This window comes from Apiospora marii, assembly GCF_038362585.1.
Source record: "Apiospora marii strain CBS 49790 chromosome Unknown utg000003l_segment0_segment0, whole genome shotgun sequence".
Taxonomy (NCBI): Eukaryota; Fungi; Ascomycota; class Sordariomycetes; order Amphisphaeriales; family Apiosporaceae; genus Apiospora; species Apiospora marii.
The window spans coordinates 1,979,821-1,993,793 of NW_027117374.1; the positions used below are offsets into that span (position 1 = coordinate 1,979,821).

The window sequence follows — 13,973 nt, forward strand, 5'->3', positions numbered from 1 at the left end:
CCTGTCCGAACATGTATACACCCTGTACATCATACGAAAGAGAGAAAGAGAGAGATGCGGGCGAGCAAGCAGAAGCAGCAGCAGCAGCAGATTTTACAGTCAGAGCAAAACAACCGGTCGCTACTCTCAGCAATTGGAATTTCCTATAAACAAATCACACATCTTTTACTTCATCTACATTGGTCGGATTCCTTTTTATTCTGTTTTCCGCGACAACGACGAAGGCATTGCATTGGGCGTTCAGGGGAGATGGGAAATCACTAGAGGGGAAAACGAGAAAGCAAGTCACCCAGCGTGTCCTGGAAGGCCTTGCGAGTGAATTCTCCCTCACATGATATCGTTATTTCTTCGGCATCTTGGTTCAGGCACAAGACAGGCAGGGCCGGATCGAGCAGACCCAACAAGCGAGATTGACGAATAATAATTCTTTCTCCGATTCTACTTTTCGGGGCTTCCCTACTGCTGCTAGCGGAGGCGCCAATTTTCCCATCCTCGAGATACCCACCCCCGGACGAATCTGATTAGACACGGAAGACTTGTGATACCCACCCCATATTGAGCCGGCGTTTTTCTGAACTTTTATACCATTTCGACTTTCGTAATCGCTGCATCCGCAGCAGCATTGTATATATACGCTATCGACGACAGCAAACGGAGTTTTAAGTGTTGCGACGGAGAATGGATGGATGGATGGATGGGGTTAGGTTGGCTTATGCATATGATACAGGAGGGATGAGACTGGACTAATGAGATGATTTTCTTTTTCTTTCAAGCTCATTCTTCGCTCCTCTGAGTGAAGCACGTACCTTCCTGTATGCGTGCTCCTTAAGAGGCGGGGAAAGACTTTGGGCAATGGTGAAGTGAGTACGGCCGCCGGTATTGCGGACTTGTGACATTATACTTAGACAGAGAAGGCCTTTTGAAAAGACATATAGTGGCAGAAGGACACTTTTGCGTCTATCTTAGAAAATAAGGAGACAATTTCCCAAATGAGCATATCTCGAAGTCCACAGATATTTACGGTTAGATCGATTGGATCCATCGGTTGATGCGTTCTCAAAAGCACCCCTTGCGACCCTTCCATATATTGCAGCAAACAAGCTGATAATTCAAGGAAGTGTCTTAATAGTAGGTACATTGCAAGATATGCCAAGAGAAAATGCACAGCGAAGCCAAAAGTGTAAACGTAGGTAGTAATCTAATTGTAGTGAATTGTATAAAGTGTTGGTATATATATGCCTGTAATGGATGCTGCCTTCCTGGACGCCGAACTGAAGAGATCCAAACCAGCCAGCCAATCAGAATCTAAATCATTTGGTGGTATCTCGATGCGATAAAAATAAATACTCAAAAGAAAAAGCCAGGTTACTTCAGCATGTGTGAATAGGGGCTACGTGGTATCGTTACAGCTTCATCAAGGATGGTGGGTATATGCTCTCGTATTCTGTTGTCCCGCTCCTTTTCTTCTTGTTGGTTAGAACGCGCCGCCGGGTCCGCCGGGTCCGCCTGGTGGCGGCGGCGGCCCTCTGTCGCCCCATAGAGCGTTTCCAACTTTCATCTGTGTAGATGTTCGGTTCGGCCTGCTGAAACTACCATTCCGATGCTGTCGTTGGTAGTATTGTCGTTCACTCTCCATGTAAGGGGTGCCATTGTGCTGCGGGCGCATAGGCTCGCCTAAATCGCCATCATCACCTGCATACGGCTGATAGGGCCTGAAGGCCGAATTCGGCGGTGCTGCTAGTGGTCCATCGTAAAACGGGCCCCCATGCGGATCTTGAAATGGCGGGCTGGCGTGTCGGGGCGGCGATCCAGAGATGCCCTGAGCGTGGTCCATCAATGCAGCATTTTCCTCGGGAATGCCTGACAAGTTATGTTGCACAGGCATCCCGAACTGACTCCGACGGAACTCGCTGGCTATTGGCAAGTGGTCGGTGCTTTTGGTGCCTGGGTCGCTTCCATAAGGCTTCATGGGATAGCTCGTGTCGACGCCGTCCGTCTTGGCCGAGTAGCTAGTGTCGTTGTGGCGCTTCTTAACGCCAACAAAGAGCCATCGAATGCCACGGCCAAACGATTTGATAATGTCCCAAAGGTTCAGGGCATCAAGTATAGCCATAAGACCCAGTGGGCCTCCTTTCGGGGCGCCGCGCTCGTTTTCTCGGATTCCCAAACCCAGAGATGGGTCAGAGGGCGGGTAATAAGATGCTTTGGCGCCAGGAACATATGGCTGGTAGGGGAAGGCCCAAATATGCAGAATAGCAAAGACAGCCATCTCGAAGCAGAGAAGGAGAGACGGGATGCCGACCTTGAGGTCAGGATAGGCCAAAACCTCATTGGCCTTTATAATGCCCAACGTGGATGTACCCACGGAAATGGCAGTGGTTTGCCAAAAAGACAGGAAAATGACGAGTTTGATGGCCAAGACCTTCAGGAAGGGTCTATGCTCGGCCAGGGGTTCCTTCATCTGTATGTAGAATTGAATGAGACAGAACATAGCAATAGTCACGGCCAGCGATTCTACGACGAGGACCTGCAGCAAAGGATATGGTTAGAGGCGCATGCTCGCGAAAATATAGGGAGGGGGGCCAAAGACTTACCCAGATGTGGGCAAAGACGGGGTTGTTCGACGTTTCGCAGTAACGGTCGAAATACTCGGTCACCACGGCGGTTATAGTCATGGCCACTCGGATGAAGCAGTAGTGATATACGCCAATCCAGACAATGTTGAACCAAGTCAGCCCGCTCTTTGGGGTCCTCCAAGCACCACGCTCGCCTCCGCAGCACTTGGCAAACCAGGTGACGGGCCACACCCATGGTTGGACGGGGGACATGTGGCGAAAGTAGTCCTTCTGCTCGTGCAAGTTGGGGGCAACATAGTGGCACATGAGGGCAAAGAAGGAGGAAATGGCGAAGGCTTCGTAACAGTCGCTGATGACCTGGTAGTAGACGGCGTGCCAGTACTTCCAGATGCACAGGAAGGCCGAGATGGAGTAGATGGGAATCATGAACAGAATGCGAATGATGTGTTTCTGCTCGCGGGGCTTGGTGTAGTTGAGGGCATGCATCCATACCAAGTATAAACTCGTCATGGTTGCTATGACAGCACAGCCGCCTCCAATAATGATGGCCAGCATGTGGAAGGTGAAGCCGGGCACGATCTGGACTTCGGAACCGACTGTTGGTGGTCAGCATCATGTTTGGTAGTTTGCCCTATCATTCCTCTTCTTGGGGGTTCATCTTGGCGCGCGGGAGGCGCATGCGGGACAAGACGGGATGATCAAGGCTTATTTGGAGCCAAGACGTTTTTTGGAGGTGCGATTCGTCCGCATAGAAGTGGACAGAGCCATTGACTTACCTCGCAGTTCCTCCATCGTGGTATTACACGTGAAATTCATATTTGCGGTTTGCGGTGTCGTATTGACGGCATTCGGACCCAGATTCTCTTCGCTCCTTCCCCAAGTAAAACCATTCGAGTCCAGTCGGTCCAGTCGCTTCTACTGCAATCGCGTATTCTTGTCGTGTCGCGGATCCCGTTCCTGACAGCTTGGCACTTGTTTGCAGCGCTCGCGCTTGCCACCAAATCCCTCTCAGTCTCAGCGCCTACAATATTGGGCGTCCTGTCGCGATGGTCGGAGTGCGGTGAGGTCGGCGCAGCGCAGGAAAGTGCTGCTAGGCGTAGACAGTTTGTAGGAATTAACAACGGTCGGAAAGGGCGGGTTGCAGCCAGGTCAAATGCAAGTGTCAAATGATTATGGGTACAAGAAAAGTTGGCCCTTGTTGCGACGTTGCGAAACCAAGGAGCTTCGATCATAAAACAGATTGTGCCAAGAGGGAGAAACAGACTAGTCGGGACCCAGGTGCTATATATGTGACCTGCAATAAGGGAGAGGCAGTTTTGGTCGAGAATACGGGCGTTGAACTGCGATCAATTGCGGTTTGGTTTGCTATGCAAAAGATAAAACTAGTAATACTGTCCCAACCAACACAAAGAAGTGGCAGTGTCGGAATGACGGTGTGGGCGTGGACGTGGTTTGTATTACTACGCCATTTGGCATCACCATCTCGAAGCAATGGGATTGGGGAGTCGAAGTGATGGTAGGCAGTAGGCTGCAGAGAATGTGCAGTGTGCTGGCAGAAGTGCTGCTGGCAGCTGGGTCAAGTTGGCGGGTGCGACGCAAGAGGCGCAGCTTTGTGTGCGACGAGAGGGCCCCTACGAATTCAGCGAATCAGGCCGAGATTGCAGGGTTGCGCCTGTAACAACAGCCCATCGAGGCCAGGGAAGAGGGGCAGAAGGGGTCCTCTTTCTCGCCCTCCAAGCCCGACAGCGAGCCGACAGCGAACCAAACCGCCGGGGTCGTACTTGCTTGCCCGTCGGGGGCACTTAAGGCTGACTTGCCTGTGGTTGCATGAAATGAAGGCCGCTAGAACTTGCCTATCACCACTAACGGACAGCCAGGGCCCCCCCCTCTGTGCCCTCCACTGAGGGTATCAAAAAGGGTATCCATGTCGGATTCCAGAACCGTATCCCATCCGTCAATGCAACTGCCCATCTGATCCGGCATCAGGTATAAAGGCACGCGTGCATCCCTATTCGCGCGCGCAATCTCATCGCAATAACCTTACAATAACCTTTTAACTTTCCGTCGGATGGGCACACCATCGCTCCGCCGTCTGTGTCCCCTATCCGCCCATGCTTCCAAGTCCCAACGCTCCAGGCAGCCAGGCCCGCCAAGGCTGGATGCATGGGCCGGCCGGTCGAAGGTCGGACATAAGATGAGATAGAAATAGGACGACCCATAGAAGCATGCACCGAGGTAGAGACGCACCTAGTGTCAGACGACTACAATCTCATTTATGCCCGAATGCCGCTGCGAGGCAGACTCGATTCAATATTGCGGCCTACGTACGGGCTGTAAATGTGGCGAAGCACCTTCTTCTACCCTCAACACTTGCCATTATTTCCAATGCCGGATTCCGACAATTGTCTGGGCATCCCCTCTTCTCAACACCGCCTGGCAATAGAAGAGGGGATACGGTAGCGCAAATTTGCGCCGTTCGTGGACCTCAATGTCCGCTGCATCTTCTAGCATGAGGTGGCAGCAGCAGCAGCAGCAGGGGCTGATTCACGCAGCTTGACACGAGGTCATCGGGGTCTAAGACATACAGCTACACGCCTACCAACAAAGCTTACTTCTCAGGACAGGTGAATCAGCATCGGCGATGGGGTTGAGGCCGGAATTTTGGGCGGCAAGCCTTACCATCGTGTGTCGGTTCTTCGCCAAGCTCTCATGGCAGCCATACTATACTGGTGGACGTCACTCTACTCCAGGCTCTCCCGAGGGAGGTATCCGCCGTTTCTTCGAGTTGACTTTGGGCCAAGAGTTGGTAGGTACAGTTGGTGGAACACCACACATCAAAAGGGTCACCTCGCCGTAGTGTGCGTCCTTATGCAGGGCTCGCCTGCTTCGCCGGCAGGTGAGTGCGACAAGAACCGAGACACAGCGCAGTTAAGGGTCGCTGCGGCCGATTCTGTGTTTCCTTTTCCTTCAGGAGGAGGATACGGTTCGGATGACTCTGCATGAACTACAAAAAGCAAGATCTCGTCCGATCATTTGCTCCCTTCCCCTTGGGATGACCTCAACGAACAGACGGTGCCTCAACCAAAAGGGGGGAGGGGAGAAAGGGGGCAAAGAAATTACACCTTGCCTTTCGTCTCTGTACTCGATTTGACACCCGCCATTGAAGCCTATCGCAAACGTTACCTACTCTACCGCAAAGGTAAGGGACTCAGCTGGAAGGAAAGCCGTCACGGAGCGTGTCGCGCCCGGAAGCCTGGCCAGAACCGCGTCTCGAGCACGATTGCCGGAGCGCGCCCTAGAGCTGCAAATGAACGGCCCCTATCACATGGAATGGTAACACCGCAGCGGCCCCCTACTCCTGTGGCGCGGTCTGCCGAGAGTCAATCAGCCCCCTCGGGCGTCGGTTCACGCTTCACCAATAAAAGCAATGCCACTGAGCAAATTAGAAAAAGCAGGAGGCAGTATCAGCCACCGCATCATAGCGCCGGCACTTTCATCAGGACGCATCGGGTGTGCCCTCCGGAAAAAGGAAAATACAACTGTGAGCTCGGAATTGGTCAGGTGGCACAGGAGTTCCAAACATGTGAATGCTCCCAATGCCTATGTCGTATCAACCATAAACGCCTTACCTTAAGGCCCCGAGAGAAATATAGTAAATATTAAAACCCGAACACCCGAGTCGTCGGTGATGAGCCCCGCACGCCGCCGGAGATGGGTAACGGAGGAGGGGGGGTGCTCGACCTCACACGTGACATGCAGATCCATAGTCAATGAATGTCCTTGAGATACTTGGACATGATGTACTTACTCACTGGTCTAGTAGGTTAGTCGTGCATCTGTGGAAAAAAGGGGCGATTTCTTGGAGATTAGCTACGGAGACGCGCCCAGCAACTAAAGACCTAGCGCGTCTAGTAGAAACAGAAATTGGCCGGGAAAGATCCCTCGGCTCGGCAAGCAGGCCTCCCATTTCTCATGTAGTAGTATACCCACAACGTATATGTGCAGCGACGCCAATTATGTCGCTAGAATCGCGTTGGCATTATTGATCACAAGTAATTTGGCCCCCCTCCGTGTAGCCATATTTTCTGTATGATTGAGAGCCAAGGCCGATGTCAGGGGGAATGCGCCGTGATGCAAGGTCTATGAACATCCTCATCTTAATTTGGCTTCCGCAGCGCCCTTACATAATATAGGCGTCCTATCCTGACCCTTCCGCAGCCACAAGGAATGGACAATATTGCACAAAGATAGAACGTAGAGCTTCGTCACAGAGTAGAATAAACAGTTTCCCGAAATTAATCAAGTAGCCAGTCAAGACATTCAGTGAAAAGTCCTTGGTAGAGTTGAGAGGCAGTCGTTCATTGGGACTACCGTTGGTTTGTAATTAGGATATTCCAGAGTCAAGCGCAGGATCATGGAACATGATCACATCGCTGTCGTGGTCCGCAAGGATGCCACATCCTTATCGTATGTACATGCAACACATTCTACGAGAAACCCAAGACACATCGTGCTTCGCCGCCATAGTCTTCCGCGGACTCGCTCGGCCCGGGAGTGTCACATGTTACCGGGAAAGCTGAACAGAGTCGACAACTTTGAGAAGATGCTCGTGTATCGTAACCGTGTGATAGGCAGCAATGCCGCAGTGGTCGCATTGGTGTTCGTGGTTCTGGAAACCAGTCGTCGAGACGTGGCGGTATAGAAGATTAGAACCCGCTTTCGTATAGTCCCCCTGCCTGGGGACTCCATCCATCCGTCGTATATTTTGCTGGCCGCAGTCCGCCATAGTTGTGTCTGAACTCCCTTCTTTGTCCTGAAATCCCAACCCTCCCTAGAACGCCATCCTGGTATCTCAAAATAGAAAAAATGCAAATGCAGACCCAAATCTGGACCCGTCCGAATATGTCGTGTGCGTCATCAAAACCCTCCTTCTTCTGGACCCCGGCGTTGTCTAGATTGTTATCATATGCCTCACAGATGCTCGCCATCCGTAGGATCGGGGTTGGTTGTCCGGAGTACTCTTCTGGAGTAGTCTCGGTCATCTCGGAGGGTATTGATGCTCTCATGACTCTTGTTGTCGAAGCGGCCGTAAATGTTGGTTGCGTACGGGTCCATGCGAGGATCATGGGGCATTAGTCGACTGTTCCTTCGGCCCATCGAGTCGCCGTCCCAAGTCGATGCCATCTCGGTTCTCGGTGTGCTCATCATGCCGGCTGAGCTACCTCGCACGCTATTCTGGCGATCTAGCAGGGCCTGGTTCTGGTGACGGCGTTTCCGTCGAAGCCAGAAGAAGGCGGCGATGGCTCCCGTTAGGATGATGGCTCCTATGACACCGACCGCCACACCAACTGCTGCACCAGTCGATAGTCCTTTGGACCCCGAGTCAACCTGGGGGCTCTCTTTGGTGTTTGCTCCGGTAGGTACTGGGGCTACTGGTGGCGGGTACACAGTAACAGTTGCGACGCTGACACTCCCATCTTGCGTCACAGTAGAAACCAACATGCTTGGCGATGGTTTCGGTAGTGGCTCCTCTGTTTTTGGATCATCCGAAGGATCAGGTGAGGGCTGATGATGTTCTCAGTTAGTTTGTTGTTCATAATAGGCCTGGATCTAGATCTCTTGACAAAGGAAATAGAATGTGTCCCGGGGACAGGTCAATAAGAAAATATAGATGGTTGCATACAGCCGGCTTAGTGGTCATAGTAGTTAGAACAGGAGGGTCATCATGTGTAGTAGGACTGAGCGTAACAGTATTCTGTATAGTCTCAGTTACGGTGCCCTGACATCTCACACTGTTAAGTAAGAGATCCTCCATACGGTCGATGTTGCCAGGAATGGATACAACGCAATGCAAGAAGTAGCAGAAGACACAATGGCGCCACACCTGCCTGCGCTTGATACACCAAAGAACTGGACATGACCCCGGCACGAGAGAAAGACAAGAAACAGAGACGACGAGAAATGAAACGCAGCAATCGAAGATCAACTAGGATAACTTACCTGTGCAGTTTTCGTTGCAGTCGGCGAAGGCTTGTCGGCTCCTTGGGTCCCAGAAGGGTCTTTGCCGAGCATCATGTAGCCCCACAGGCCATCCCCTCCGCATGTGTCATCGGGGTAACCAGAACACTTTTGGTTGCACTTTGATGTCGAGACCTGGACAGATCTGCCTGGTTCCACGTCGCTACACCAACAGTTCTGGCCCTGAATAACGGCAAATGCGGTTCCCTGGTCGTTGCATTGATCGCGGCAAAGGCCGTCCGACTGGTATATGCTGCTGGCTTCATCATGTGTCAGCACCATCAGGTCAGGCAGAATGGTGAGAAGGTAAGATACTTACTTCCGCCGCCTGAACCAGTATTGATACTCGCGCAATAGGTCATGGGAATCGAAGCACCCATAGCTGCTCTCACCAGAGCCAGCAAAGTGACCAGAGTCAATAAAGACCCGGTCGGTTGAGAATAAGCCATGATTGGTTTTGTAGGATTCAACCTGCTATGGCAATGGTTAGCACAGATCCGAGCGATGAGTAAAGAATAGATTTCGATTCGCAATTGGCAGCAAGGAGGGCAATGTTGTCGCGTCGGAGATCGGGTAGCGAATATCGATAGGTAGTCGACCAGGTCCTGGTCGTCTGGGGAAATCTGTGCATGGACCAGGCTGCCCAAATAACGCCTTACTCACAATCAATCAAAGTATTGCCAACCAAATATCGAATAGGAAAGGCGGTCGAGCAGTACCACGAGAATTTCACAGAGAAGAAGGGCTGCTGTTCCTGTCCATGACAATGTGTCTGCTCTGCGGTGGAGGATTGATTTGCAAGACCAACAGCTCCTCGGATGATGGAGCTGGCGTTGTCCAGTACGGTCGATAAGTCCGGGAGCTGGATGGAGAGACCGGAGACCGGAGACCTGACTGTTGTGTCCTTCTGTTGAACGAGGGAGGAAGGACAGGTGGGCGGCCAAGATCTTGACAGACAACTAGGAGGTCTGTGGATGGGAGGGAGAAGAAGAGAAGTGATAGCTACTAGTAGGGGAAGGGAAAAGAGAAATCGGAAGGCTAGTAGAAAAGAGTGCCGCCGACTGAGACCCAGGTCTCGAAAATGCTAGGCAGGCGAAGTGTGATTGGGCGTAGTTGGGTAGAGGCGATGTGGGAGGAGCCGGGAAGTATTGGAGACGAGTTGCTGGTGCGAGCGCCAAGAACGATCGGTGACGGGTGGATTCAGAGACCAAGAACTGGTCCCGGATAGTATCCTTGCCTTGTTGTGGTGTGGGTGATGTGGTGGTTTTTTTTTCTTTGGCCTGCAGTAGTCGACCAGGGGGGTGGAGAGGAGAGACAAAAGGACTAGCACAGACTCAGAGCGGGCTGGTAGTGGTAGGCACCTAAATTGAAGTCGTCGTACGCGAAACAAGTACCTAACCTGTTTCCCGTTTTGGCTGCGATCAAGCTGTGCAGGTAATGGTAGATAAGTAGGTATGTACGTGCTTGTGCTTGTGCCTGTGTGGTGCGTGTGTGTGTGTGTGTTATGTGCACGTACACTGTCGGTCGTCTCTACGGCAGGAGTCCGACAGGACGGAGAAGCGAAAGTTACAGCGAGGGAAGAAGACCGTGGCGGGCCTGGGGATGAAGAGGGTTTCTTTCCAAGGAAGCGAAACCAAACGAACGGAACGAATAAGCAGGCAAGCCTGTTGTTTATTGAGATTTGACTCTAGTGAACAAGCGTTGGCTGAAGCGAGAGACAATACAACAGGGGGAGGGGTGAAAGTGAAAAGAACAACGAACGAAAGCAGACATGCGTCTCAACAGGGGTAGAAGGTGGGAAAGAAGAGCGAAAGCATCAATCAACAAGAAACGAATGCACGGGAATTTGGAGAATTTGAGTCTTGAAAGAATGGGAAAATCGTAATAATAGGTTAGTTAGTCCAGTAGCCAGTTGCCAGCCAGCCAGCCAGCTCCTTCTTCCACCACCCACGTCCACCATCCACACCCGACTGTCATTCATACCGTCATCCCCCACGGTTCCGCTGAAATTACTCATCATTGCTGATACGCACTAGCGACTATTGGATCTACTCGGAGCTTCTCCTGCTTTGTTGACGGCTGTCTTAGGTAGGTAAACTATCTGGCTTGCCTTTGTTTTTCCTTGTCGTCCGCCCATCATCAGCTTCACTCCTTGGTCCATCGTACATTTGAACAGTCAGCGGTGCACACGTAGCTTGCCGTGAATGGGTAGGTAACGTACGGAGACGTGAACTGATACATTGATACGTTAGTTTAGTATGTGCCTACCTGGTCGCGCTCTCATCAAGATGGATCCCGAAGGAAGCTTTGGGCCAAATTGGCAGGCACTACACCAACAACCTTGCCCTGAAATTGACGATCGTCGACCGCGGCACGCTTCGGGCCTAGCGCCTCATGCGCACGGAGCCCTGGGTGAGCCGACAGACACCGTCGGCCAATGCGGGTTGGCGGGTTGCGTTGCACGTAACCTGTTGGCTGACGCCCAGCACCTTTTGGACATGACTGCTGCTTGCTGCCATCCCTCCATGAGGGAATTGTTAATTTCAACACTGCTATTTTCCGGCGATCCGAAAGGGCGCCGTTTATCACTTCTGATGCCTGCCTGCATATGGATATTACTACGCGCACACATGTGCTGCAGCATGTAGGTGAAAAGTGATACTCGCAGCAGTGGCTGTCTTCTGTTGACGTTGAAGGTGGCGCAACAGGACAAAATTACAATAAATCACCTTTTTGATGGATAAGACACAGACGCTCGAGCACGGATAGCCGTCCGTAGATTCGCCTGCCCAACCCCCATGACCCTGGCGCATGCTAATAGAAGGGGGGGATTATAGATCCACCATCAATCAAGGAGCCTCGACACGGACCTGGTCAAGCTGGAAGCTCAGCCAGTGGACCATATGTCGTCACCACTCCGCCGTCTTCAATTTCACACGAGGTCGCGAAAACCCCGGCGGCGGAGAGAAAGACTCCATCATGGATCCGTTGCGGCGGTTACGAGCGTCTTCTGGAGCCTCCTCCACGAGTCAATCCAGCCTTAACTGTCGCATCAATCTGGTTTATGTAGGTAATGATAGATGCGCTACTGTTTGGGGTTGGTAGACCAATTCCTCGATATACACAATCCACGAAACATTCCGACTCAGCCTCCGGCGTGCGACAGCGATGAGCTGTTACTGTCGCTCGTGTCCCGTCCATTCTCGCTAAATAAAGGCGAGCCCTGGGAATCTGGAGATTCCGAGACCAAAACAACAAGTCGAAGCGGCGACACAAGTGCGACCCCTACGAGCCCTCGTACCCAGGCTATGCATCTATTTCTATTGATGGATCTGTCACTACATCTGCCCTATCTGCGAGTCTGCTCAACTTTCAGCAGTGCTCGGTTGGAAAGCCAAGGGCCTGAGATGAGACAGGGAGACGCGGCAATCTAGCAGATACCTACTACATACCTCCTTGGAAATCCACCATTTGTATCCGGGACGACAGGAGGATTGTTCCAATAATCAATCTTTGCTACATATTTAGCCTAGGACCCTGCAAATCTTCTGGGCTGGAGTGCTGGAGCGCACACGGCAAACGGGTCGATTCCAGTTCCAACTGTATTCGTTACCTGGTAATACCCTCAATGTTACTCGACAATACTTTAAAATAAAGCGAGTGCACTGAGCAGCTGAGGTGGTCTGCATATCCCTGTTTCGTCTTTTTGGTCTTTTTTTACGAGCACTCTGCACAAGGGAGTCCCTTGCTTGCTAAAACTGACAAAGCTTCATCAAACGCCTCTTCCGCCGACCACGAAGAAACCCGCTAATAGCTGAAGCTTCCGTGCCGATAAGAGCATACACACGACGTAAAAATCACGTTGGCATTGCCCATCCCCTTTCAACCCCGTATACCATCATCACGGGGTGGCTTAGAGCTCCAGCTGTCAAGCGGTTGCCGATATGCTTGCTGTACGGGGACTGGACAGTGGACAGTCGTATGATTTGTAAGGCACCAGCCAACCCAATCCCGCAAGTTCGTATTTGATCCGCTCCATCCCCCATTGAGGAAATACGAAACATGGCTGGCAGTGAGATGGATGGGTGACCGAAAAGCACATACAGTAAAGTAATCATAGCTCTTATTCTTATCTATCAAATATGCGTTACCTCTTTTTTTTCACGTTCGCAGCAACTGCAACTATCTCCAAGTCATGCAGGGCCTCTATTCCTAATCGTACAGCTCGCAGCCGACCTACTGTACTGATGCCGACTAATTTGCCCCGGTGCAGATTGGCTGGCAGCTAGCTGGTCGACCGGAGTGGGTTGATTAAACGAAACTCAAAAAACTGCCGCCACAGCCGGCGCAACAACATGTCTCGAATATTCGTAAAGCAGGGGCGCGGTGCGGCAGAATTGCCCATGAAGCTATCATGGCATGTATTGCAACCGCGTGATGGATGATTCCGCCAAACAAGAAGGGTGTGAAACATCTCCAGAAACCCACTTGACCGTGATCATCGTATGTGCAAAATAGAGTACTGGATAACTCCGGACTTTCGCGTTTCCAAGGAAAAGATTTGGGCCACGAGCGGGGGCGGGATGCCCAGGATACGGTTTTTCGACCCGCAAGGGAATATTCCAGATTTTCTTGCCTCCACGCTGGCGACGATGATGCCATCTTCGACGATTGCCAGGTGCCAGTGCTGTGATTTCACATCGACGCTGGCCTGATAAAGGCTTCATTTGGTTGTTGGGAACCCCACCACTTCGCATCCGGGAGAGAGGGTGTAGTAGTTGCATGTGCAGGCCTAGCTGCTTTGCCTTGCATGACACTCTGCATGAACTCACCCAGACACGAGAAATCCCTACCCTACCTACAGTCTCTCCAGCTCGGCATCCCCTCATCCATGCCCTTTTCTCTGCCCCCCGCCAACCTCCTGGATTGTCGAATCAGTCCTGCTGCATGCAGGCTCAGAACACATGTCGCCGTAAGCGCCCCCGACGGGAAGGCGTAGTCATGAGCCCCGGCGAGCGGGCGAGACGCAAGGTGACGACGACGCCGGAGCTCTCCGCAAACGGAAGCACGCCGTATCTTCCCCAGAACCGTCCTCTCCGTTCACCTTACACGATACCAGTCCAATTGAGAAGATACCTACCACATGCAGATAATCAATAAAATGTGCCCGACTGTAAAGCATCTCACGTCAGCAATACAATACAATGCAATCAATATAATTCTTGCCCTGTGCCTGCTCAAATCAACCACCTCATTTTCCCACTCGGTGCTCCAACTCTATTCATTCAGGGTCATGTTGGGGCTGCGGCCTTTTCTACTGCCGCTCCACGTTACATTGGATGCTCGGCTTATACCCAAGATCTCGGCCTGCGGGCCCGT

General features: G+C 51.9%; 2 protein-coding genes across 2 annotated transcripts; both read right to left on the reverse strand.

Annotated features, from left to right (window-relative positions):
- Window positions 1-1,474: 1,474 nt before the first annotated feature.
- Window positions 1,475-3,368, reverse strand: PG985_004126 (uncharacterized protein; the record flags this gene model as incomplete). The annotated part of the gene is made up of 3 exons (XM_066823895.1): window positions 1,475-2,527; window positions 2,595-3,172; window positions 3,353-3,368. The coding sequence occupies 3 exons, from the start codon at window positions 3,366-3,368 to the stop codon at window positions 1,475-1,477; spliced, it is 1,647 nt and encodes a 548-aa protein (XP_066687055.1).
- Window positions 3,369-7,547: 4,179 nt separating this feature from the next.
- Window positions 7,548-9,043, reverse strand: PG985_004127 (er membrane protein; the record flags this gene model as incomplete). The annotated part of the gene is made up of 3 exons (XM_066823896.1): window positions 7,548-8,141; window positions 8,577-8,854; window positions 8,914-9,043. 3 exons carry the CDS (start codon window positions 9,041-9,043, stop codon window positions 7,548-7,550), a joined length of 1,002 nt encoding a protein of 333 aa, XP_066687056.1.
- Window positions 9,044-13,973: the final 4,930 nt, after the last annotated feature.